Source organism: Chelonia mydas, chromosome 13 (genome assembly GCF_015237465.2).
Source record: "Chelonia mydas isolate rCheMyd1 chromosome 13, rCheMyd1.pri.v2, whole genome shotgun sequence".
Classification (NCBI taxonomy): Eukaryota; Metazoa; Chordata; order Testudines; family Cheloniidae; genus Chelonia; species Chelonia mydas.
Window position 1 is genome coordinate 11,488,463 of NC_051253.2, and position 23,398 is coordinate 11,511,860.

At 40.8% G+C, this 23,398-nt stretch overlaps 2 protein-coding genes across 4 annotated transcripts in view; both read right to left on the reverse strand.

Annotated features, from left to right (window-relative positions):
• Positions 1–3,640, reverse strand: part of VAPB (VAMP associated protein B and C) — a 59,333-nt gene extending 55,693 nt beyond the window's left edge. For 2 of the 3 annotated variants that reach the window (XM_037877254.2, XM_037877252.2), the window contains exon 1: positions 3,049–3,640. In XM_037877254.2, the coding sequence (XP_037733182.1) occupies positions 3,049–3,106 (58 nt within the window). In that variant the 5' untranslated portion in view covers positions 3,107–3,640. The remainder of the gene's footprint in view (positions 1–3,048) is intronic. The other variant, XM_037877253.2, reaches the window with a different exon arrangement.
• An 11,451-nt stretch (positions 3,641–15,091) lies between these two features.
• The window catches only part of RAB22A (RAB22A, member RAS oncogene family), a 32,083-nt gene continuing 23,776 nt past the window's right edge, over positions 15,092–23,398 (reverse strand). The window contains exons 6-7 of the mRNA XM_007059775.4: positions 22,224–22,333; positions 15,092–20,932 (exon numbers count right to left, since the gene is read on the reverse strand). Coding sequence (XP_007059837.1) covers positions 20,835–20,932; positions 22,224–22,333 — 208 coding nt within the window. The 3' untranslated portion in view covers positions 15,092–20,834. The remainder of the gene's footprint in view (positions 20,933–22,223; positions 22,334–23,398) is intronic.

Consider the following 23,398-nt stretch of genomic DNA (forward strand, 5'->3'; position numbering starts at 1 on the left):
GCTGGGGGAGGTGGAGGGAATGGTTTGCTGTAGCCATATGCTGGGTTGGGAGCGGAGAACCTGGTCTTGCTCTCACTCTCCTTCTTCCCTCTCTAGCTAAGTTTCCAGCTTAGTATGTGGTTAGTCCATTGATGCTGCCTTGGTAGTGGAGGGTGCTTGGCTATAGAAAAGGTTCACATTCACTTATTTTGACAGCCTGCCATAGCAAGTGAGGGAAAAAGAATGGTGATTTTTTCAAACAGATTAGATTTTAATAATACCTGAACAGCATGCCCTGGGACAAATAAAAGACCTAATGCCATAGCTGAATTTCAAAGGTCTGCTGCAAACAATGGAGGTGTAAGAGATTTTCAAAAATGGCATTAAAAAAACCTCTTATAATGGACAATGTTAGGTAACCTGAAAATGAGGAATTGGCAGCAACCCCTCTCGTCTATGCCAAGGAAGACTCTCTCTCAACACTATATTACAGCTCAGCATGCTCTCCACCTCTGGATATATTCTTCAAGGTGGTAACCATCTTTCTAGTCTTCCAAAGTAACAGAACGTTATAATAATTTTAGAGTTGGAGACTTCACTACTGTTTTCAACTCTGAACTGGCTCCATGCATCTGAAGAAGTGGGTTTTTTACCCACGAAAGCTTATGCCCAAATAAGTCTGTTAGGCTTTAAGGTGCCACCAGACTCCTTATTTCAGTGCTGGGATCTTTATACCGCCCATATCCAACATATGCATTATGAAACTTAGTGAAGAAGGATTGTGATCTGACGTCACTAGTGTCTACAAAGTTCTCCGAAATCTTCCAGGGAAGAACACCATGGCAGCACACAATGATATAAAGGAATGGAGTATCTTCTGCTATTGATATCTCTCAGCAATTCTTATCTACTAATATGATACAAAATATCCCTTCTAAAATAAGGGTACCTAGCTGAAAAATGTAATGTCTGACATATTCATAGGTAACACATAATTAAAAAAAAAAAAAAGAAAAAAGGGTCACATGAGCACTACCCAGAGCAGAATAAACTTCCTGATTACTTAAAATATGACTTTTCTGAACAAATCTGTGATATTTTCCCCAGGGAAACTAGCTAAAAATTACTAATAATTGAATCTTTGCATACCAAAGATGCATTATGATAAATCTTGTTCTAGTGTAGATGTTTAAGCACAAGTTTAAATCAAGTCATTTAATATCTGAAAATTGTCACTTGACATTTACATGGTATGTTTCCCCTTATCATAATGCTACAGTATATCAAAGCATCGAAATCACTGTCCTTTACACATTACTATTCCTGTCATATGGCTGTAAAATAAATAAATAAATAAAATCTAGTGAGTAGTTGACAATTTCACTGATGCTGACAGTTTAGCCCTGAATCTTGAAGCTGTGCATTATTTGATCAACAACTGGTCATCTCTCTATCCCAGCAGATCTTGGCAGTTGTTAATACTGATTGTGTTTTGTGAAAGAGAAACAATGTACAACTCCAGCCCCCAAATAATGATTATGTTTCAGTCACAACTCAATGCTGATTAAAGGTCAGTACTTTTGTCCATCACACATTCAGATGCTGATTTTTAAATCTGATGGAAATAATTCTGGAATGGAAATTACTGGCTAAATTTTTATTTTTACATTACTATATTATACTGCAATAGTTTGCTTCTAAATTTTGTTTAACTCATTATTGTTGCCTTGGCAACATGCAATTACCTTAATCTGCAACAAAATAAAAACATTCACTCCATACCATATTTATTATTATGTTTTTGTTCTTTTTAATAACTGTTTACCATATTATTTTTGGGATATTTATTAATGACCAAGTTAACAAAATATATAGGGATGTTGCGAATTTATCAATGTTGATATGTAACCTAAGTAGATTGTGTTACAACTTGATGGACTGTACTGTTGTAACATCATAATCTAAGAGCAAATAAAGTTAATCTGTTCACAGGAGGGTTCTTCTTTAAAATAAAATCCTGAACATATTATTAGAAATGTGTTTATTTTAGAAGTTTATAAAATAATGAAAAGAAAAACAAAAAAATATTGCCAGATTCAAGGCCAGAAATCCCAGATTTTCTTTCATACACAAACTGAAATCCATTCCACATGTTCCAGGGCCCTGTATGGTCCAGCTACATGTAATTCTGACAGCTTTCAGATGGCTGTAAAGCTGCTCCAGGAAGTAGGAGCCACAAAACCATTCACTTATGCCAGGTGGTGGCTTCTATCTCAGCTTAAAATATTTTTATTCTTCTTTGACTACACCTCTAAAAATCACAGCAGCCAGAGCTAGTAATTAAGACCACAATCAGATTATTTAATCCGTAGGAGTATGTCAGGATACAGCTCATATAAAAGATGCCATATATATATATATATATAAAGTCATACTGAATTACACCCACCATGAGACAAACTCAAGGCAGAGAGCAATCATACATAGAAGAAAAAAGGTAGAAGGGTTGTTTCTCATCCTGTCCTAATGATACCACCGAGGCGACATGGAAGGTCAGATTATTTCAGTGTAGGGCTTCTCTGGAGCGGGCGGGGGGGAAGATGAGAAATCTGAAGCTGGAGTCTTCTGACTACACCACACGATTGTGTGTGTCTCACACACACACACACTACAAGACACCCCCTCCTTCCCAGGAAACACCCCAGAGAAAGACAAGAAGCATTTCACACCCCTTCCCCACTCTTTGTGGTCCCTCGCAATTTCAGGGCTCCCGGCATGCCTGGTGCCGGGGGATTGGGGCGAGGCCGGAGCAGAGCCCCGGGGGTCCAGACCTAGGGGCGGACGGAAGCACCCAGCGCCCCCGCGCAGACCCCCGGGGGCACCGGCCGCCTGCCCCCCCGCAAGGGAGCGGTGGGAGGCCCGCAGAGCGGCGGGGCTGCGGGCCAGGGCCCGCAAGGGACATTTGAGCCGCTGGAGCCGAGCGCCAGCCCCCGGAAAATGGCTGCCGCTGGAGCCCAGCCCTTGGCAGCGGCCGCCGAGGGAGCGCCGGGCCCCGCGGCCGCTCCTCACCTTTGAATTTCAGCTCGTGCTGCGGTTCGAGGCTCAGGACCTGCTCCACTTTCGCCATGTTCCTCGGCGGCGGCACCGGGAGGGGGGTGGGGACAGCGGGGACGCGCCGGGCGGGTTTAATAACCCCCGAGCCGCGGGTGACCGGCGGGCGGGAGGGGAGCGGCAGCGGCGCCTCTAGACGGGGTGGGGGCGTCAGGCGGCGGCTGCGCGGCGAGGAGGCTCCGGGCTCGCACACGCTCCCCTCACAGGGTCCCGGGGCGGGGAAGGGGGCGGGGATAATGCAGCACGGAGGGGCCCAGAGAGAGGCTACCGCTGACGTCGCCCTCCAGCCGCCGCCACAGCAAACAGCCCCTGCGCGCGGCGCCGAGCCGCCCGGCGGACCAGGGCGCAGCGCGCGGGGCTGGCAGGGGAGCGCGCGGGGCTGGCAGGGGAGCGCGCAAGCGAGGCAGGGGCCAAGGTGCAGCACGAAGGGCGCAAGGCAGGGCAAGGGCGGGGCGAGGGGAGGGGAGGGGAGGGGAGGGGAGGGGAGCGCGCGGAGCGGGGCGGGGCGAGGGGAGGGAGCGCGCAAGGCAGGGCCAGCAAGGGCACAGCGCTCAGTGTGGGGGAGGGGAGCGCGCAGGGCAGGGGCAGGGCGCAGCAGCGAGGCGCAAGGAGAGGGCGTGATTAAGGCTGGGCCCGGGCACACTGCACGGAGGGAGAAGCCAGGGCCGGATTAACTCTCCTGCGGGCCCTGGGCTATTAGGCTATTTGCGGGGCCCCTGTATACAAGTCTTTTCCCTAATTTAAAACAAAATGATCCCAGTTATGGCATGGAGGCTATTAACGCTATACTGAACTTGCCTTGTCATTACCATAGAGCTGTTCTGTGGTTCTATTTCAGTCTTAAAACATGTAGAATATAGTTAATTCAAAATAGCCTACTTCTTACCTTAGGACAGCTGTCATAGGAGTTTTTTTCTGGGAGGGCATTTGGGTGCAGCAGGGGGCTCCAGGCTGGGGCAGAGTGTTGGGGTGCAGGAGAGGGTGATGGGTGCGGGCTCTGGGAGGGTGTTTGGGTGCAGGAGGGGATTCTGACCTGGGGTGGGGGTGCGGGGTTTGGGAGGGAGTTTGGGTGCAGGAGGGGATTCTGACCTGGGGTGGGGGTGCAGAAGGGGGCGTGGGGTCTGGGAGGGTGTTTGGGTGCAGGAGGGGATTCTGACCTGGGGTGGGGGTGCGGGGTCTGGGAGGGCATTTGGGTGCAGGAGGGGATTCTGACCTGGGGTGGGGGTGCGGGGTCTGGGAGGGAGTTTGGGTGCAGGAGGGGATTCTGACCTGGGGCAGAGGGTTGTGGTGCAGGAGGGAGTGCAAGGTGCAGGCTCCAGCCGGGAAGTGCTTAGCACCAGTGGCTCCTGGCTGGCGGCGCAGCAGGGCTCAGACAGGCTACCTGCCTGCCTACCATAGCCACGAGCCGTTCCTGGAAGCGGCCAGCTGCTGGCACATCTCTGTGCGCCCCTGGGTAGAGGGCGACAGCGTGTTTCCATGCTCTGCCCGTGCCCGCAAGTGCTGCCCCTGCAGCTCCCATTGGCTGGGCCAGTGCTGGGGATGGGGCAGTGCATGGAGCCTCCCGCCCCCTTCCCCAACCCGCCGGGGGCCGCAGAGATGTACCAGCAGCTGGCTGCTTCCGGGAGCGGCGTGGGGCCATGGCATGCAGGCAGCCTGCATGAGCCCTGCTGCACTGCTGGACTTCTAGCAGCCCGGAGATCGCGATTGACTGGCAGAGGCTCCAGGATCGACCAGTCGATCACAATCAATGGGTTGCTAACCACTGAATTGTATATAATTATGGATTTATTTTTGTGGGGGTCCCCCCTTAGCCTGAGGCTGCAGCCCCTAAAGCCCCGTGTTAATCCGGCCCTGGAGAAAGGGAGTGCGTAAGGCAGGGCCAGGTTAGCTCCACACTGAGCAGGGTGGGAGTGGGAGGGAAGGAGAGTGCAGGGCCAGAGCAGAACGTGCACCAGACTGAGTGCATTGCTTGGGAGGAGTAATTTGTGAAGGCAACAGGTGATTTTGGTGGGCCCAGGACTAGGCTGGGCTGGCTACAGAGCCCCAGGACTGGATTCTGCCACCCTTACTCCTGTAGCTCTCTCTGCAAGCAGCCCCATGTATTTAAATTGAAGAACTACTTGGAAAGTGCTAATTAGTAGCAGTAAGGGTGCCAAATTCTGGTCTTGAGAGCACTGGCCAGTGGCTGGTCTTGTCTGGTTGTGGAATTGGGATGGTGCAGACCACAAAATGTGCATGCTGGGCTGACTGCCAAGCCAGGGCGCAACATGTGCCGGATGGTTATGGAGCTTGGGAATAGGGATATGATGCAGTAGTAGAGATACATAGTTTAAGGTGGTATTTAGGTAGGTGCATAATTTAACAGTCTGGGAGCAGTATGGAATAGGCTAGACATGCATCCTGGGAATATCACGACCAGGATGGGTTCAGTCTGGGTGAAACAGGTGCTGGACTCGACATATACCTTGAGAATAGTCTGCAGGGGACAGTCTGTGGGAACTGTGCAGAGCTAGAACTTGGCCAGGGATAATGTGAAATGCCGGAGTATACCACACAGCAGGTTGGGTGCAGAGCCTAGGTAAAGCATGCAGCAGGCTAAATGCACAGTCTTTGAATAGTCCGTGCAGAACTTGGGTGCAGCCTGAAGCAGAGAATTCTGGTTAGATACAAGAACCAGTCTTTAACATGGCCAAGAGTATTTATTCTGAATTGTAAGATGTTCACTTGCCTCTAGAAATAGATCAAAAAAATGTAGTATTAAAGAGGAAAAGGCCCAGCAAATAACAAGCAATACTTAAATGACGTATGAAAAAGTGTTGAAAATGCAATTTATAATAGACTCTCCATTCTTTCCCGTAGTACTGAGATGAGAAAAAGTACCGTATTTACCTCCATCATCTCATGGCAGCTTTATTTCATCCTGTTTGTTTAGAATCTGATTCTGTAGACCAGAGCTGCAGAAACACTTTTATTTATGCAGTGAGTTCCCTGAGTATGGTAGGTGATGAAGAGCAATGAAAGGTTCTTGTTTACAGGTGGAGGTGGTATCAAAATGATAAATTGCAGAGCCACAGTGATAAATGAATCATGCGCCTTTGACCACCTCATCTGTACTTTTGCGCCCTGTAATCTATGTCCCTAGGATTTAGTCAAATATTCCATTCTCCTGAACAACTTTAAATAATAATAATTAAAAAACCATCAAAGGGATAAAGAAATGATTCCATCTTCTGACTCTAAATGTGGAATTTTGAGTCTGCAAAATTACCCCAGTCCAAGGCATTAAAGATATCTGTTAATAACTTTTCTGTACATAACATCATGAGTTTAAAGTTTGATATCTCATGACTCTGTAAATCTGGAGATTGGATTTTTAGACCACAGAAAAGGGGAAATTCTGATTTTTCCAGTGGAGCCCAGTACTCACAGCTAGCCCTGGAATGGACTAAGATATACTTTAAAACTGAGATTTTTAGGTATAGGAAAAGCAGTTTTATGTTATTTTTAGGTGTTTTAAGACTCTCTCTGAGCTTTGTACTAATTTGACTCATAGTAATTAAAGCATCTGGCTTTATGCATCAGGTGATTAAAAAATTCTAATACAATTTCTAAAAACTTTAAAACATTGCTAAAATAGTGTTTCTGTACAGATGTGGCATATACAGAATATATGATGGTATGGTATAACAGTTTAATCAAGCTGGAGTTTGGAATAGCAGCAAAGATTATAGTCTATAATAGTCTGTGACTTTTTACATACAGAAAAACTCATTCATTCAGAGCTGAATTTTGCCTATCCTAGGCCTTGGAGAGGTCTAATGTGTGTGTGTTGGGGGGGGGGGGGGGGGGGCGGGGTGGATTCCCATTTGCAGGAATGAGAAAATCTTGAGGCAGGTTGACTTTTAAAAGGGGTGTCTGTTGAAGGTGCATAGGTGTTTGGTTTGTTAAAGTCCCAATTAACTGGATTAATAGGCAGAAAAAGGTGATAAACTCATTTTTTCACAATGCTCTGCAATTATCACATTGATACAAACACCATCTGTTTAGTATGTAAAATAGAAATGTATAACACACAGATTTTATAACTGTATATAATCTGAATACTTTCATCCAAACACATGTAAATAATATATACAGAGCTAAGAGGACCTGAGCTTTGCATTGACAAGGCTCTAGTCTTTGGCAACATGAGCAGTAGGGAATGATTGATGGTCGTGAAAGTTTGCATCACTAAGTGGAATAGTTATATTATGATCTGCACCCCAAAGAAGTCTGTACAAGTATGTTTCTGCAGTATTTATACCACATATCAATACTTCAGCTGCTCTTCTCCATATTTGTTGCTGTGTTTCAGCTGCTCTGACCTGGTCTCTCTTTAGATACTCAACCTGTTCCATCTTGTTTTCGTTTGCTGTGGAGCATCTTTGATTTTTTTTTTTATTTTATAGCATTTAATTTTCCATATTATGTAGCATAAGTGACAACTGATTATGGGCAAAACTGACCTGCACCACTGAAGTCGGGGAGTTTTACCATTGACTTCAATGGGAAATTGTATTGTGGCCAAATTCTTTTTCTATGTTGGAGGAAAAATGGTCAAATAATGCCACAAGGTGAACTGTGCAGTTTTTTTTGTTTTTTTCCCTGTGCCTGGAATGTCCCTCACTTCCATTCTACTGGTCTAGAATCAGGGACACTCTGGCCAACTATTACTGGCCGTTGTCAGGTTCTAATTTACTGCACCACCATAAAACAGAATTATCAAGCAACATTCATTCAGATTTGAAACAAGAGGACATTTCATATGTTTATTGCTCCAGAAAGTACAGAACTTCTTTAGGCCACCTATTCTCCATATTATAATTTTATGATGCTCTGAAGTTTGCCTTCTACAGTTCTGATAACCTCTCATAATATGTTTTTATTTATTTTCATAAACAGATTGACCCCATTAAGCTGGGCATCAATCCATAACCATAAAGAGCAATCAGTAGAAAGCTTGCAGACAGGTACAAAGCTTGGTTTTAATAAAATATTATCAGGATTCAGAGCAGGTCAGAGGAAAATCTTAGACTTCCAAGTGTCCTAAAAATTCTGTAGAGGAAACGTATATTTACCCAAAGTAAATAAATAAGCAAGCATACAATATGCTACTTATACCTTTTGAAAGATCTTGTGCCTGAGGAGCCAAGGATGTTTAAAAACATTTGGTGATCCAAAAGATTTGTAGAGTTGCATTATTCTACTGAGTGAAATTTGACTGGCATCTTCGAACCTGACTCATATGCTTGGTTTTGGAGGGCTCACCTGTGTTTGCTTCCAGGATGAAATGTTTAAGCATGTAAAAATTCTAGTCATGAAAGTGAAAAATGATGAACCTAATGAACATAGTTTGTCAGGCTTTTGTTACAAGTGATTAATTGTGTATAGTTAGTGCTGTAGGGATCAAATTTGGAGAGTTGGGCATACACCAAAACCACCTACAGGCTCAACTGTGAATTTTTTAACAATCCGGTAATGGTGGGACTATATGGTAATTTGTTGCTAGGCAAATTGTTAATGTAGAGGTGGGGTAGTATGGATGAGTACCCTTATCTGACTGTAAACTCCTTCTGGAGCAGTGTGCTGGAATTATTTCTTCTAACTAATAAAACTGTTTACCTTAAACATTGAGTTAGACTTGGTCTGCATTGGGGAAGCTGCATCTTCACAAGTTGTGTGCACAAAGCAGGCAGTTTGCCTGCAGTTATCTAATTTCCAGGTGCAAATATGTGGTTTTGGGGGCATACTATTTTTCTTGCCAGTACATTCATATTCAACACCGAACATTTGGCTCTAGCTGTACATTTTCCCAAGCACAATCATTTCTCTTATGCAAGCACATTGGCCATGTGTATTGTTTTCAAAGATGTCAAAGAAGTACCTTAAATGATGGCAGGAGGACAGTAGCGAGCATTATGCATTAAACAAGTTCTTCTATTGCTTCTGTGGCAAAGACATACCAATATCTATTTCCCAAGTCAACTGGAACCCTGCTCCTTGACAGAAAGATGCTGAAGTATATTTTCTGACAAAATAAAGATCTTGAAACAAAGTGAAATAGCACTATCATTAATAGACTCTTTTTTTTCCTCCAAAATTTCTTGCTTTTGTGAAGTCTGCTGTTGGTTAAACATCTTAAAAGTATAGTATCAAAAGCTGGAAGGGGAATACTGCATGCTTATGGCATTAGTACTAGGTAGTAACTAAGGAGAGGGTTTCATTTCCATCTTCTATATACATTTATAATTGATCCTACGCAGACCTTACTGACAGTTTTGTATAATGTTACACTGACCATAATCCTTTAGCTAGAAGCACATTGCAACAGACCTTTTAATTAAAATTCTAGCATCCCACACTAATCAAGTTTGGCTAAAAATAAATTCCAAGGTAGATGTAGGGCAGAGGGTATTTTGATAGCTTGCCTTCACACACTAAGAGGGGAAGGCGCTGTTTATAAAGGTCTACACACATTTTAGTATGTAACTAAAAGATTTCATTTATATAGGAAACTTTGTTGAACCTTCCATGCAATTCCCACTGAAGCCACCTTTCTGTTGACTTGATGGAAGCTGGGTCAGGCTCAGCGTCGGATGTGTACATAGGACTGCCGTTTATTACATGTTTGTAGAGGGCCTAGTATAACAGAGTCTGGCTTTGCAAGCAAGCGGAGGGCAGATGCTATTGTTAGTGGAGGCAGTTCTTTAAGGCTTCCTTTTTCTTACCTGCTTCACCTCCATCTTGCCTGAGTTCAGCTTTAACCAGCTACTCTTCAACCTAGTGGTGCATGTAAGCTGCAGCAGGATCAGTAACTGACTAACTGCAACAGGCCAACCAAGTCAGGGGGATGAGATTCCCAACAAGCAAAGGGACAAAGTGTCAACTGCAAGCAGGCATCTGACATGCTCAGAGGGAAAGGGGGCACAAGTCAATATATAGTGGGCCTCCCTATTCTCACTTTCTTTCTTCTTCCATTGCTAGGGCTATCCAGGATGCGGAAGCTGCTAAAGTCACGGCCTACAGCAGTTCCCTTTGTAGGAAAAAGGAGGAGCCTGTTAATTAGGTTGGGGGGCGTTTTTCAACACTTGACCTCTGGGTTCAATGAGGATGTTGCACCCCCTTTTATTATTGTGGAGGAACCCTCTTCTTTCTGCTTCCCAATGGTAACAGCTGTGTGGAGTGACCAAGAGGAATAGTCTTCAGTCAGCTTGGCTGCCTCTTCTTTTTCTGGCTCAGACAGACAGAGACTTGGGCAAACACCGGCAGTCCATTTTTTCCTTCTACATCAGCAGGTGGGGACAAAAATGCTCCTTGATCAGAACATCAAGATGAAGTACCAAATACACTCACTTCATACACAATTTGCAGAAGCTGCACAATGATGCTGGCGCATGACCTCACAACAGCAGCAGCACATGGCTTTGTGACTGACAGACATGGCAACTTCCTGCCATATCCTTAGAAGGCCTTATTGAATTAAGTTTAAGTATCTTTGGGGTCCATTGTATTAAATGAAGAGTTTGTGTATGATTATATATGCCCGCTTGAGGGAGGGCTGCCATACCTCCTCCAGGAACCAAAAACAATGGGTAGTGATTAAGGCAGGTCACTCAGATTGTAATAGCGCCAGAAGTGTATCACCTCCCAGAAAGATTCACATACTCTAGTTCAAACTGGATGTTCCAAACTCCAAGAGACCAAAAAAAAAAAAAAAAAAAAGGACTTTTGGATAAATAGCCTTAGTTTAAACTGACTCAGTGATCTGCCTTTCTGCTCAGTCTATTGCTCACTGGTGGTTAAAGACATCTTTACAGAAAACCGTTCTTATGTATTCTCTTTTCCATTTTTGTAGTTTAGAGCACTTCTGCTTCACTCTAATGGTTTTATACTTACAAGATGGAGATGTTTCTTATGCTTGTCTTATTTTTAAGTAAGTTACACATGCAAAATGTGTATGCAATTGCTCACCTAACTACCATGTCACAGGCACACCCGGAACTGCATGCACCTATGACCATGATTAGCTAATTGTGTGCAAAACTGCAGGGAGTGAACATTCAGGTTAGTCATATGATTACAGATATGTTTTGTATACACAACTGCAGATGTATATTGTTTCTATAAAACATAGTCTAGTCCCTCAGCCTCATACTCAAAAACCCAAACCATATATGCATAGCATTAATCTCCATTCTTGAGATTTGGTTTAAATTGACAATGCCAAAATCCATTTTACACAGACGCAGCAGGGGTCTGTGTGGTCAGGGGAAGGAGTAGGGTGAAAAGAGAAGGGTCTTCCCAGCTTATGTAACCAATAAGAACTATTGCAGATTCCACAGCTGCAAAGACAAGTTTGATCTGGTTAGAGCCTACTGTATGTTATGTTGAATTGACAGGTTTAATCTATGTTCTTGTACATACATTGAAGACCGTAAATACATAGTTTCATTAGGTAACATTTGACAAATAAAGGGGGGGCGGGGAGGGATTTAAGACATGATTAAAAAAAAAAACAATGTTTTTTTAAAAAAACTGCAGTTTAACAAAAGTTCTGGTTTACCCAATCAAAACAATACCAGCTTGTGTAACACTTCTGTGAGCCTGCAACTAGAAAAGCAAGCTAAAAGCAATGCATTAAACAGCCTGAGACTGGTAAATGTTTGCCAGGTCCTGGAGTGGCTGATGAAACTCTGATGGTCTATATTTTCTCAGGGGCTAGGTGGCAAATGAAAGGAAGCATTAAAGACAGATGCTGCATTTCCTGTCTTTATTACTCTCTCTCCTTTTGTGCAAGTTTGTCTTGTGTTGCTTGGTGTGTGCACCTGCAACAAACATTCAACTTTTAGATGGAAAATGGTAGGTGTAGCATTGTTTTTAAAAACTGTATGTTTGAAGTATTACTTGTACTCACTTTTTCCTTGGGGTATTTCCTACAACCTTCTTCCTACACACTATGCTGTACATACTGAGATGTAACAATATTTCTGAGGACTTCGATAGCTAGGGAAATTGTTAAAACCAAGCCAGCACATTTATAAAAACATTTTATTAATAAAATGTTTACACCTTTTTTGCACAATACATCACATTGGTAGTGATTTTGCATGTTATTACATTATAAAAGTTTATTATGAATGATTAAGCTGAAACAAAGCAGTTTACAATATGCTAACTCATTGTTTGCAGAGTATCTACTATAACAATACAAACTAAAAAGAGAGATCAGAAGTTTATCTTTCTTCATTAGCATCTACAAACCAACAATACAGACTTACTGTGTACACTCTCAGGACCAGCCCAAGAGAAGACCGTAAAAAAAAAAAAAAAAAAAAATCAAGTCTCAAAACATTCATAAGCTTAGCAATTCATTCTTACAATATTTCATCACTAGTAATCAGACTATATTTCATGCAATGAAGCAATGGTTGTAAATTTGTGCACTTTACAGTACTACAAATGCTTTTGTAACTGTGAGCTTTATTTTGTTTTAATAATGGATGTTAAATAAGAAGGCACAGACCTTTTAACCCTTACACCAGGTTAACCCCCAACATAGTCTTTAGAAGCAGAACATTCTGAAGAAGGACCAGAATTGCCTGTACAAAGATTATTTTTTCCCCATTTATGTTTACAGACCAAACACTTCTTACACTGTAGGAATTATATGCTTAATCAAGATTTTTACTTTTGTCCCCTAATCACAGGAATTTAAATGCTTTCCTTTTTTATTTAAACTAAAAAAAAAACAAAACCCTAAAACACGTGGAATGATTTCTTCATCCGAAGAAGAATAAAAAAAAATTTGCCAATGTATTACACATTCGATATAGGTCTTTATACTGTTTCCATCACTGTGTGTAACATGAGCACATGGTGTGCCACACACACAGTATCTGTCAGCCTCATTACCCTGTATTCAAGAATACAAAAGTTAATCATTTGTAAGTCTTATTAACAAAGTCTTGCAAAACTTTACACATCCTAGGTGAGTAATGTTTTTGGCAAAGGAGTAACACTTTCTACATCATCCCAGGAGGATGTAGATGTATGTGTCTTGTCCGCTGTGTTTTCACAACAGTTTTGCAAGGCAGTACTAATGAATTACCATTTTGTTTACAAATATTTGCTGCTGTGGCAGATGCTTTAAGAAGAAGAAAAAAAGATTTGCCAACCCTTACAACCTGAATCCCTTGCAGCATAGTGCAAGATGTCAAGAAAACATAATAGGTTTAAGGTACAGTACAGCTTCATGGAACATACAAATCATAACATGAGTAACAAAACAAGACACGAAAGTAGAGGTGAACCCATCTTCACTGACTACTCAAAGGGTTAAAATATGTTCAAGAACAATAACTGGATGGAATTACTGGAAAGGAAAGGTAAGGCCAGAGAGAAAAGGGGCTTTCTTCCAACATCTGAAAAATTACAGTACATATGCAAAGAAGGATAACAGGAATGGAGCAAAGAAAAATTAAATCACATCTAAAGACAAAATAAAAATACCTTTTAATAGATTCAGAGGGAATGGGTTTCTTTACCATAAAAGTGAAGACCAATTCTGGGGATTATAAAATGACCAACTCCAAGTTCTTAGATAACGCAAAGGGAAAGTCAACAATTGTTCCTTTTGGGAGAATGCCAAAATTCTGTAAGTGTCCTGGAATTCAAGTAGTTCAACAAATTCTGTTGAAATCTTTAGAGGTTAGATCATATGCCCCATGTAGAGAAACCCACAGGTGAGGAAGAGGGGCACATGCAGCCACTCAGGTTGCCTCCCCTACTTCCACTGGATCACTCTACCAGTGGAAGTGAAAAGAAAAAGCCAGCCCTCAGTCTTAAAAATTTGATCCAATTTTAAATAGTTATGCTCACACTAGAGGTTGTCAACATTAGGAGCAAGATTTCCAGAAGCCTTCAGCATTTAGCTACTGTTATTGTTGTCAGATGGAGAATTTTTGAAAAATCTGCCCACTTCATTTAGGCACCTACATGGCAGCTGAGCTCTTGAAAATCTGGCCCCAAACCATAGTCAGATCCAGGAGGTACAACCCTACAATGTATATTACAGTATGGAACCATCTGTTAGGGTCTCAGAAAAAGTCCTGCTGCCAGTAAGGATTTCAGGTTAAAACAGACTCTGGCTTCAATTCTATCTGGAAGTTTTCTTCCAAACACCCTCTACAGGATTTCCTTTCTATGACACTGCCTGGATAAATTTCAGGAAGGTCAAAAATGTATAACCAAGTTCGGCATCTTTGGTTCCAGTTGTATTACCAGGAAGAAGATCTGCATTTATTTCTCAACACTCCGGAGAATCAGAAGGCATTTTTCTAAATTTAAAGGCAAGTACGATTTGGCACATGGATTCTTACACGAGAAACCGAAAAATGCTGTTTCAAGCTTGCTTCCTCCCACAGGTTGGAGCCATTTGACAAGGCATCTGCCGTCACATTCTTTGGGGAGAAAGAACAGCTGACAGCTTACAGATGTTTTATTCTAGAATCCATATTTTATTTTTGCCTCAAACATCCACATGCCAACATCTCATTTCTACACGCAACAAGTTTTTTTGTTGTCTAATAAAACATACAGCTGGGAATGTAAAATGAACATTAATTTTGTCAGTTTTCTTTGTAGAATTTTATAGTGAACTTTTATGTAGTTTGGTTCTGGACACATGGTTCTTCTATTAAGGGACTGACTGTAGCTCCATAAGAATGCATAAAGAGAATATTATTTGTGAACTCAGACTGCTAGAAGAGTGCAAAATCAGTCTAGACATTTATTTAGTTCTTATCTCTGTGGTTTTGGATCAATTTTTTGGAAGCTTCCAAGAACCTCAAGTGAGTAACCTGAAATTATTTCAACAAATAAGATGGTGCTGGTAAGAGTATGTCCATGCATAATCCACATTCTTGCCTCCTCCCCCCGCCCTTTCTTTCTTTTTTTTTTTTTAAAGTATTTGCTTTGAATTTTTACTTTTGTTTAGTTATTGCTATTTATGAGCAAGGCTCACTGAAGGAGAGATAGGCCATGGAGTTTAGACAGCATCTTCTGTAAATCTGCAATTCCCAAGGTAGTCAACACAGCAAAAATATAAAACCTCATTCTCAATAAATACTAGAGACACTTCCACAAGGAGGGAAGTCATCCAAACATCACTGATAAAGCTTCTTTTCCCGCACCATAATCTTAAGTGTTTTATATCATGTTTGTCTCCAGTAATATTAAATAAGGAATAGTTTAGATTTAACATCTTCATGAAGAGCCTGTTGAGGATAGCTTTTAAATCATGCAAGATATTCACCTTGAATGATTTTATTTTCAGCAACTAAATTGAAGGCTTTACTATCTATGAAAGAAATGGCTCCCTGATGAGAGCTGGACAGTGAACAATGAATGCCCAGTCTCCTGACCAATTTAAAGAATGATGTTTTCAAAACACTATAGCAACTATCATATTTTCCAACTACACTATTTTATGGGAGGTGAAACACCCCCAACACATGTGCTTGTAGTAAAGTTATATTCATGTTACATATAGTCACATAAAGGGGTTTATTTTGCACAGAATGCCCCCATCAAAAACATTAAGGACCAGATCCTGTAGCACTTCAAGCAAAAAAATATTACTGATTTCACTAGACGTTAAGGGCTGCATCAATTTAAAGTTTAAAAACAGGCAAGACAAAAATAAGCTAGTAATACAAGATGTGGTTTCTCTAATAAGCTTCAACAAATAGCTCAATAATTTTAACTTCTTGGCAGCAAAAACTGTTAACTCCCAAGAGAACTCCGATTCCTAGCTTCCAGAGCATTTTCAATAATCTTGCCTCTAGAAAAAAAAACCCGGGAATGTTTCTGCCTTTTCTTAAAGTAAGTAAACTGGCAGAGCACGTCCACTTAGAGGCTTAATAGGAGGATCTCAGCAGGTACACACAAACATGGTACTGTAAAGCCACGTACATCAGAGAAGCAGTTTCTAAGCATATATTTGGGACTGAAGAGTTCAGTCCCTTGTTGTTTTGTGAGGTTTTGCCCCCCCGGCCCAAAATTTAGGAGCATGCTTATCCAGCTCCCAAAGCTTTATCTTAGACATGTCAGCCAACAGTTGCTACACTTTTATACTTCATTTGAAAAACAAGTAAGTCTTGTCCACAGTCTGAAGAAAGCTGAAATGTTTCTACTTTGTCAGTTTCAAAAAGATGCACAGGATCATTACAGAAAGACATGCATTGTGCTACACAGAGAATAATGTTACTTTCATCCATTATTCAAATCGTACCTCAAAGAAGTCCATTCCCTTTGAGAATATCAGAGGCTAGATTTTCAAGAGTGCATTTCAGCCATTTAAAAAGCTGAGACCTTAGAAGTGCAGAGCTTCTGATCTACTTCAGAGAAGAGAGAGTTTTTAGAAAGTCAACTAGAACCAGTGATGCTCAATACCTCCAAAAGAACAGACTCAAAAGTTATTTAGGGACAAAAAATGTAAGTAACTCAGCTGAACACTGTGCAGCACATATGAAGGCTACATCTACAGTAGAAACTTCAAAGCGCTGCTGCGGGACCGCTCCTGCAGCAGCACTTTGAAGCGTGAGTATGGTCACGCGCGAGTGCTGGGAGAGAGCTCTCCCAGCGCTCCTGGTAATCCACCTCCATCAGAGAAGCCTGTCCACACTAGCGCTTTAAAGCGCTCAAACTTGCTGTGCTCAGGGGGGTGATTTTTCACACCCCTGAGCCAGCAAGTTAGAGCGCTATAAAATGTAAGTGTAGACAAGCCTGAAGAAGAATTTGCAGGAAAGCTACGTAGCTCTGCCAGAGATGAAACTGCAACAAGCCAAACACTCAACTACATGGATGTCTCTGACCCAGGGAGACGTTTACTCATGTAATTGTATTTCAGCATCCAGATTATTGACAAGTGAACACTCAAGTTGGGATCTGGGATCAAAAGAATTTAGATCTCAGCATACTGACACATTTTAAACAAGCATGATACTAACAAGACACTTTGTCTCAGCTAACGTGCATGAAAGTATTTTTAAGTAATCTGATAATGAAGACATGGAAATGCCCAAGTTAAGTCTAACAATGTGTGATTCAGAATCAGAAGACAACTGTACAAAGGGGAAAAAAACTACACTGATACCTCATTCGAGTGGGTAGAGCTACAGAGAAATTTCACTTCTATAGATTTAAAAAAGTAAAAGGAAGAAGAGTTATGAGGCATCAAGATTTAGTCAGAAAAGGAAGGATATAGGACTGGCTTGTTAGAGAAGATGATGTATTAATCTTAGTCTATCTTGCCAGTGACCAAATTTACCATATACCAAACTGTATTTGGAAAAAACAAATGCTGTCCAAGGAAGAAAAAAAAAACCCTCTTTTTGGCCCTCTCTCAAGTTTTTAAAGATTTGCTAAGAAGAGATATGGCTATATGGCTTCACTGGATCCTGACTGGGGACTCTACTGTAAGACTATTACTACAATTCTAGAGTCAAATCTTTTTTTCAAGTAATGCATATTTTATAGGTGTAGTTAAGCCAGTTATTCTCTGTGAGGAGACAATAGAGTTTAAACCTACACTTTTAGGTGCAAGGACACTGAAGTGATAATTTAGAGGGTACGAATCTGTTTGCGGCTCCCTGAATGGATCTTCTGCATGAGAGATGTTATTGATCTTTCACAGATATTAAAAAAATAAATATGCTGTTCAGTGTCTGGAAACTTGTCAGATTTACAATAAAATTCTTATGTTCAAACACGATTAATAAGCCTGAAGAAATCCAAGGCAGGTGAACATATTATATTAAAGATAGTAAAGGTACCTAATACCTTGGAGTGGAATGGGGAAGGAGACTTCTGAAGCACTGCCAACATCAACAGCTTGCAGGTAGAACTATGACACCATGCAACCACGTGATAACAAAACATGGTATTTAGTAGCAGCTCGACAGAACCTACTGTAAGTATATACTGAATCTTATCTTTAGATAAGAAACTGGAACAAAAAGCAATTATTTGTAATTGAAGGGTACAAAATATTTTCAGTGTGGGGTTACAGCGATAACACAAGATTACAAAACATGCATTACAAAATGGTGAGCTGATGCTTCCAAGTAAACCTCCCCAACCCCAAAAGAGGAATATATTTTTTGTTATCCTGAAAGGGAACTCTGCTACAAAAGCATACTGAAGTGCCAGAAGAGTATACTGCTTGACATCTTTTTAGGACTAGCTTTGAAATCAAACATTTTTTAATGTAGCTTCATTAAGTGGATAACTACATCTCGGTCTGTTATTTATTAGAACTCTGCCAGTTGGTTAACCGAAGACAGAGCAAAACTTTCAAACAAGTTTGGCGTTTAATTATTGCCATTGTGCAAGGGCTTTGAGTAACTAATGAAGTTTCAGAGTAGCAGCCGTGTTAGTCTGTATCCGCAAAAAAAAGGAGTACTTGTAATGTTGATTACAAAACTATTAAACATTTCAGTCCGATGAAGTGAGCTGTAGCTCACGAAAGCTTATGCTCAAATAAATTTGTTAGTCTCTAAGGTGCCACAAGTACTCCTTTTCTTTTTGTATATAATTAAGTGGTCAGTTGCTAGCCTGCTTTGATATAATACTGTATCATAGCTTTTACAAAACTTTAAACTTTATGTTTATAATCTATTGCTTCAAATGCCGCACAAAGATTTCAATCATATTATTATATATCTTAGGGCTGAACCATGATGCACACCAATACATAATTATTCCGTCTTCATTGTAAGATTCTCTGTTAGGGCAAACCAGCCTCCATATATGTGCATGCAACTTTCTGGGCACACACAATAGACTTTATATGCTCATAACCCATCTGCACATGCAGGGAGTTTGAGCATGTGTATGCTATTGCAGCAAACAGAAGTGCACACTCAAAGGACTGCATACCCACAGATAGAGGCCACATTTTGAAATCTTGGTCTTAAGAAGTTTTAACCCCAACATTTCATTAAAGCTTATTAACCACATTCAGAATATGCTTTCTATCACACCAAGTTACGATAACAGCAAAATAGTTTTGCCTGAGGATAGCTTTGAAACAAGGATTCTGAGTATGATTTAATCTGAAGTATAAGCTGTTTCATTTCCTACTTATTCTTTGAAATCTCCTTCAGCTAAAATACTTAAGATTGCAGAATGCCAAATTACAAATCGAGAACAAATATCACAGACATGGCTTTAATTTCAGAATCAAAACTTAAACTCAAATATTGAAAATACTCTTCCTTTAAAAAATAAGAAGTTCTCTACTAGCTCCGGAGGAAACTAAAAATAAATAATGAAAATAGCATAAAAGGATACGGTTAATTTATAGTTTAATATAAAATGTAAGAAAAACAATACAACATAAGCGAAAAGCTGATTTGCTTAAAAAAAAATGCCAAGTAATTAAAAAGTTATTTGGGCTAGACCCAGGAACCAAGAGGTAACGATCTACGCTACCATACGTGACTTGGATTTGGTTTCCTGTTTGTGTGCCTAGCCAGCAAGGATTGGGTGCACTGCAGAAGTGATCTGCTCAATGGACAAGCCACATGCTTCACCAACAGCAACATCTACCAGCCATTTCAAGCAGAAATGCAGATGTGATAGGAGGGAAGCATCACCCAATCTTCTTCTGGAAGAGGTCACTGCAATGTAAGACCTCACAAGCGGGGATAGAATTGTTGCAGATCCCCAGGGACTCTGTCAATGGGTGAGTAATGGAAAGACTGAAGAAAGCTGATTTCTCAACTGCTTTTACATAATTTATAATACTTTAGGCATTGGTCTCATAAATATAGTACAAACACTTTACACATGCGAAGCAATAAAGAACTTTCCCCCAAATATTAAAGTCTTACTAGAACTATTGATGGCATCTGTTGTCAGTCAGTCATGCTCAAGTTTAAATTTAGAAAGAGTTTCATCTAGGTTCTCTTCCACCACCATTTTTAATAGTAAAAATGCTTACTAAAACAAATACGTGCTTATAAATGTATCAGTTTGCCTTTAAATGATTAAGCCAGCATGAAAAGGTAAGATTGTCTATGGTTTAAAATTCATTGCTTGTTTGTTCATATTACTTTTAAATAAAAAGTGCAAGTGGGATCTGGGGACTGGATGGGCTGATTTGCTCATTTTTTATCAGTAACTTATTTTGTAGCCATCTACAACCAATTGTCTCACTGTACTTTGGATTTAAAATAATGCTCATTATAACAATTGAAAGGGTAGCAGAATAGCCTTATGATTAAAGTCACTATTTAAACAGGGCTGTGTCTTCCCCCTTCCTCATCCCTCTGGACCACAAAAGTGCTCATTTCCCTTTTACAAAAAACATTACATATAATGTTGATTACAAAACTATTAAACATTTCAGTCCTACCATCCATATGTCGACATTCCTTTCACGCAAGGCCAAAGAACTAATGATGGATTCCCTTTGAATACAAGAGACACTATACATGTTGTAAGTAAACAGGCTGACATTATCACGACTGCAGTCTCTTCTGTGACAGACAGATGTCAGATGAGCTGGTCCATTTTTGTGGGACCTTGAAGTATGAACATCAGGCAGATAAGTTCTAAGACCAATAATGTATACTCAACATAAACTATTAGCTTCCAAGACCACCTACTTTCAAAACAAGTCTGATTTTCTAAAGTATCAGTCAACAACAGCTGCGTTTTGTCACTGAAGGCTGTCTTCTAAGTTTGAAGCCCTTACCGCTAGATGGGGGGTTGGTGTCAGTTGATGGAATTCTACGACCTGTAAAGAAGAAAAAAAAAGAGTTTATAGCAAGAGTTACATTAATTATTGAAACTACTTTTACAGAGCATCGGATATCTGCAAAAGCATTTAATCCAATGGATTGGATTTTGGAGGGAGCCCCTCGGAAGGGCAGGTTCCCTTCTTTCCTGAATAGATACGGGGCTTTAGGACTCCTCATCCCTGCACTGGCCCCTTTTCTCTGTGTAAAAGTGCCAGAGTAGTGTTTCAGATCTCACCCTATATCCCTAAGATTAATGCTTAAACAACATGATCTGGTTTGGCATTTTTCAAGCATCAAAATTTATTCAAAATCAACTAAATGCATAAGAAAAATAGCTTCCTGATTTCCTTAAATAGTTATAAAAGAATCTAAGTTGTAGTTAAAGTCAGTAGTAAAGAAAATATTTAACTACTACCATGGAGTCTTTAATATTTTTTACTTTAAACTAAAAAAATTTAAATAGCTTCACAATCATTTGACAGCTCTGATCTATCTATGAAAGGATTGCCTCTAATTTTATACTGTTTACTTGACTCAAAAGACAAAGCTAAGAGAGATATCGGCACATAAGTGTTCAGTGTTTATTATAGCCATCTGAATTACAACTCAAATCCTCACTATAAGAATGCAGTACTGCACTGTATTCCCTTGTGGTACTGTTTGCATTTCTTCCATGTAAGAATCAATTTGGAATAATGTAGAAAAAAAATTTGTGGTCTAATTGAGGGACAGGGTTATCAAAAATTTCGTAAAGGGAATCCACACAAAAATGCTTGGTTTTAAATCACATTTAGTAATTGTGTGATAATTACACAATTACTACTTCCCATTAGCTAGTTATGCTTTGGATAATACATTCCCCTAATCAAATCTGAACACGGAACTCTGATTGGAAATACTATTTCCCCTTTGGTATTTGTGAAGGTTTTGGTATCCCTCATGCATTTCCTTCACTCACCCTTCAGTGACCTTGATCTACTAATTGAAACATTCACCAACAGACAGGGTAAGATGACACTTGACTTTTATGACAGTGACCTGCTTGCTATTTATCCAGTGATGTGGATCATCATAGTAGGTTTAGAATCTCTAGGCAGAAGCTTTTAGAGGTCATAGGAGGATCAGAAACCAGCAGATCATCTTGCAATCTTGTATCCCTACCAGTGGTGACAAATATGAACCCAACATTCTCTCAGCAAAATAGAACTACAAACTAGTGCAGTAGTCAAGTTTCTGCTTAGGGTTCCTTCAGAGAAAAAATAATGTGTTAACTAAAGAAGTACTTACTAATTTCTATAAAGAGTTCATTTATGTTAATTGCATTTTTAGCACTGGTCTCTACAAATATGGCATGGATGGAATCTGCATAGTCTTTAGCGTCTTTTTCCATGACTTCTCTAAAAAGGAAAGAAAACATTGTGAACAAAGTAGAAACATTAAATTATCCCAATTTTAGAAAACTGGCTCGCTACTTAACAGTAATTTCAAAAAGTGACTTAGTGTCAACTGTTTGGCATCCTATTCCTCATGGAGCGGTCAATTCCTATCCTCAGCTCTTCTTTTACATAACCCCCAGGACTAGACAATAGTGTGGCCTGAACAACAGTATTTGGACAGCACCATCATATAAATTCAGCATCCACCACCAATTTCCTCTCCGGAAAATATGGATGTGTTTTCTTCTTAAAAGTGCCAGAATGCAGCTCTGAAGTCAGCCGAGGGGGAAGGGAGGCCTTTATTCTCAGAAAAAACAGCTCAAATTATAGGAAAAAACATGTTACTTCTAACATCCGTCTCATTCAGTATGAATCCAGACTTTGCTTACAAACCCTAATATCCTGCAACACAGCAATGTTCTGTACAAGCAGAGTTTAAAACGTTCAGATTGTACAGACAAAAGAGACAGAAAATGAAAAGGTTCCCACAAGCATCTAAGCCATACTATGCAGCACACCCTATATATTTTATGGTAGATATTTAACACGAATATCAAGCTTCTCATTTACAATAAATGTGAGTAGAAAATACATACAAATTAATTTTGCTTTGAGAGGTCAGGAAACTAAAGTTAACTAGGAAAAAAAAATGGTTACCTACCTTTTCGTAACTGTTGTTCTTCGAGATGCGTTGCTCATGTCCATTCCATTCTAAGCGTGAGCGTGCCCACGTGTGCCGTCGTCAGAGATTTTTGCCTTAGTGGTATCCGGAGGGTCGGCAGTAGTGCCCCCTTAGGTGCCGTGCTCATGTGTCGGTATATCAGGCGCCGCCAGCCCTACGTCCTCTCTGTTCCTTCGGATGGAGCAACCACTAGTGGTGAGACAAGAAGGTCCTGCTGGGGCGATCTGCAAACACGTTCCTAGTCCTGGGCAGATGTGTGACTACCAGATGAATAGCCTGCTACGCACAAAAGTCCCAAAGGTGGAGCACTTCTTGGGAAAGGGTCGGCGACCTGGCTCTGCCCT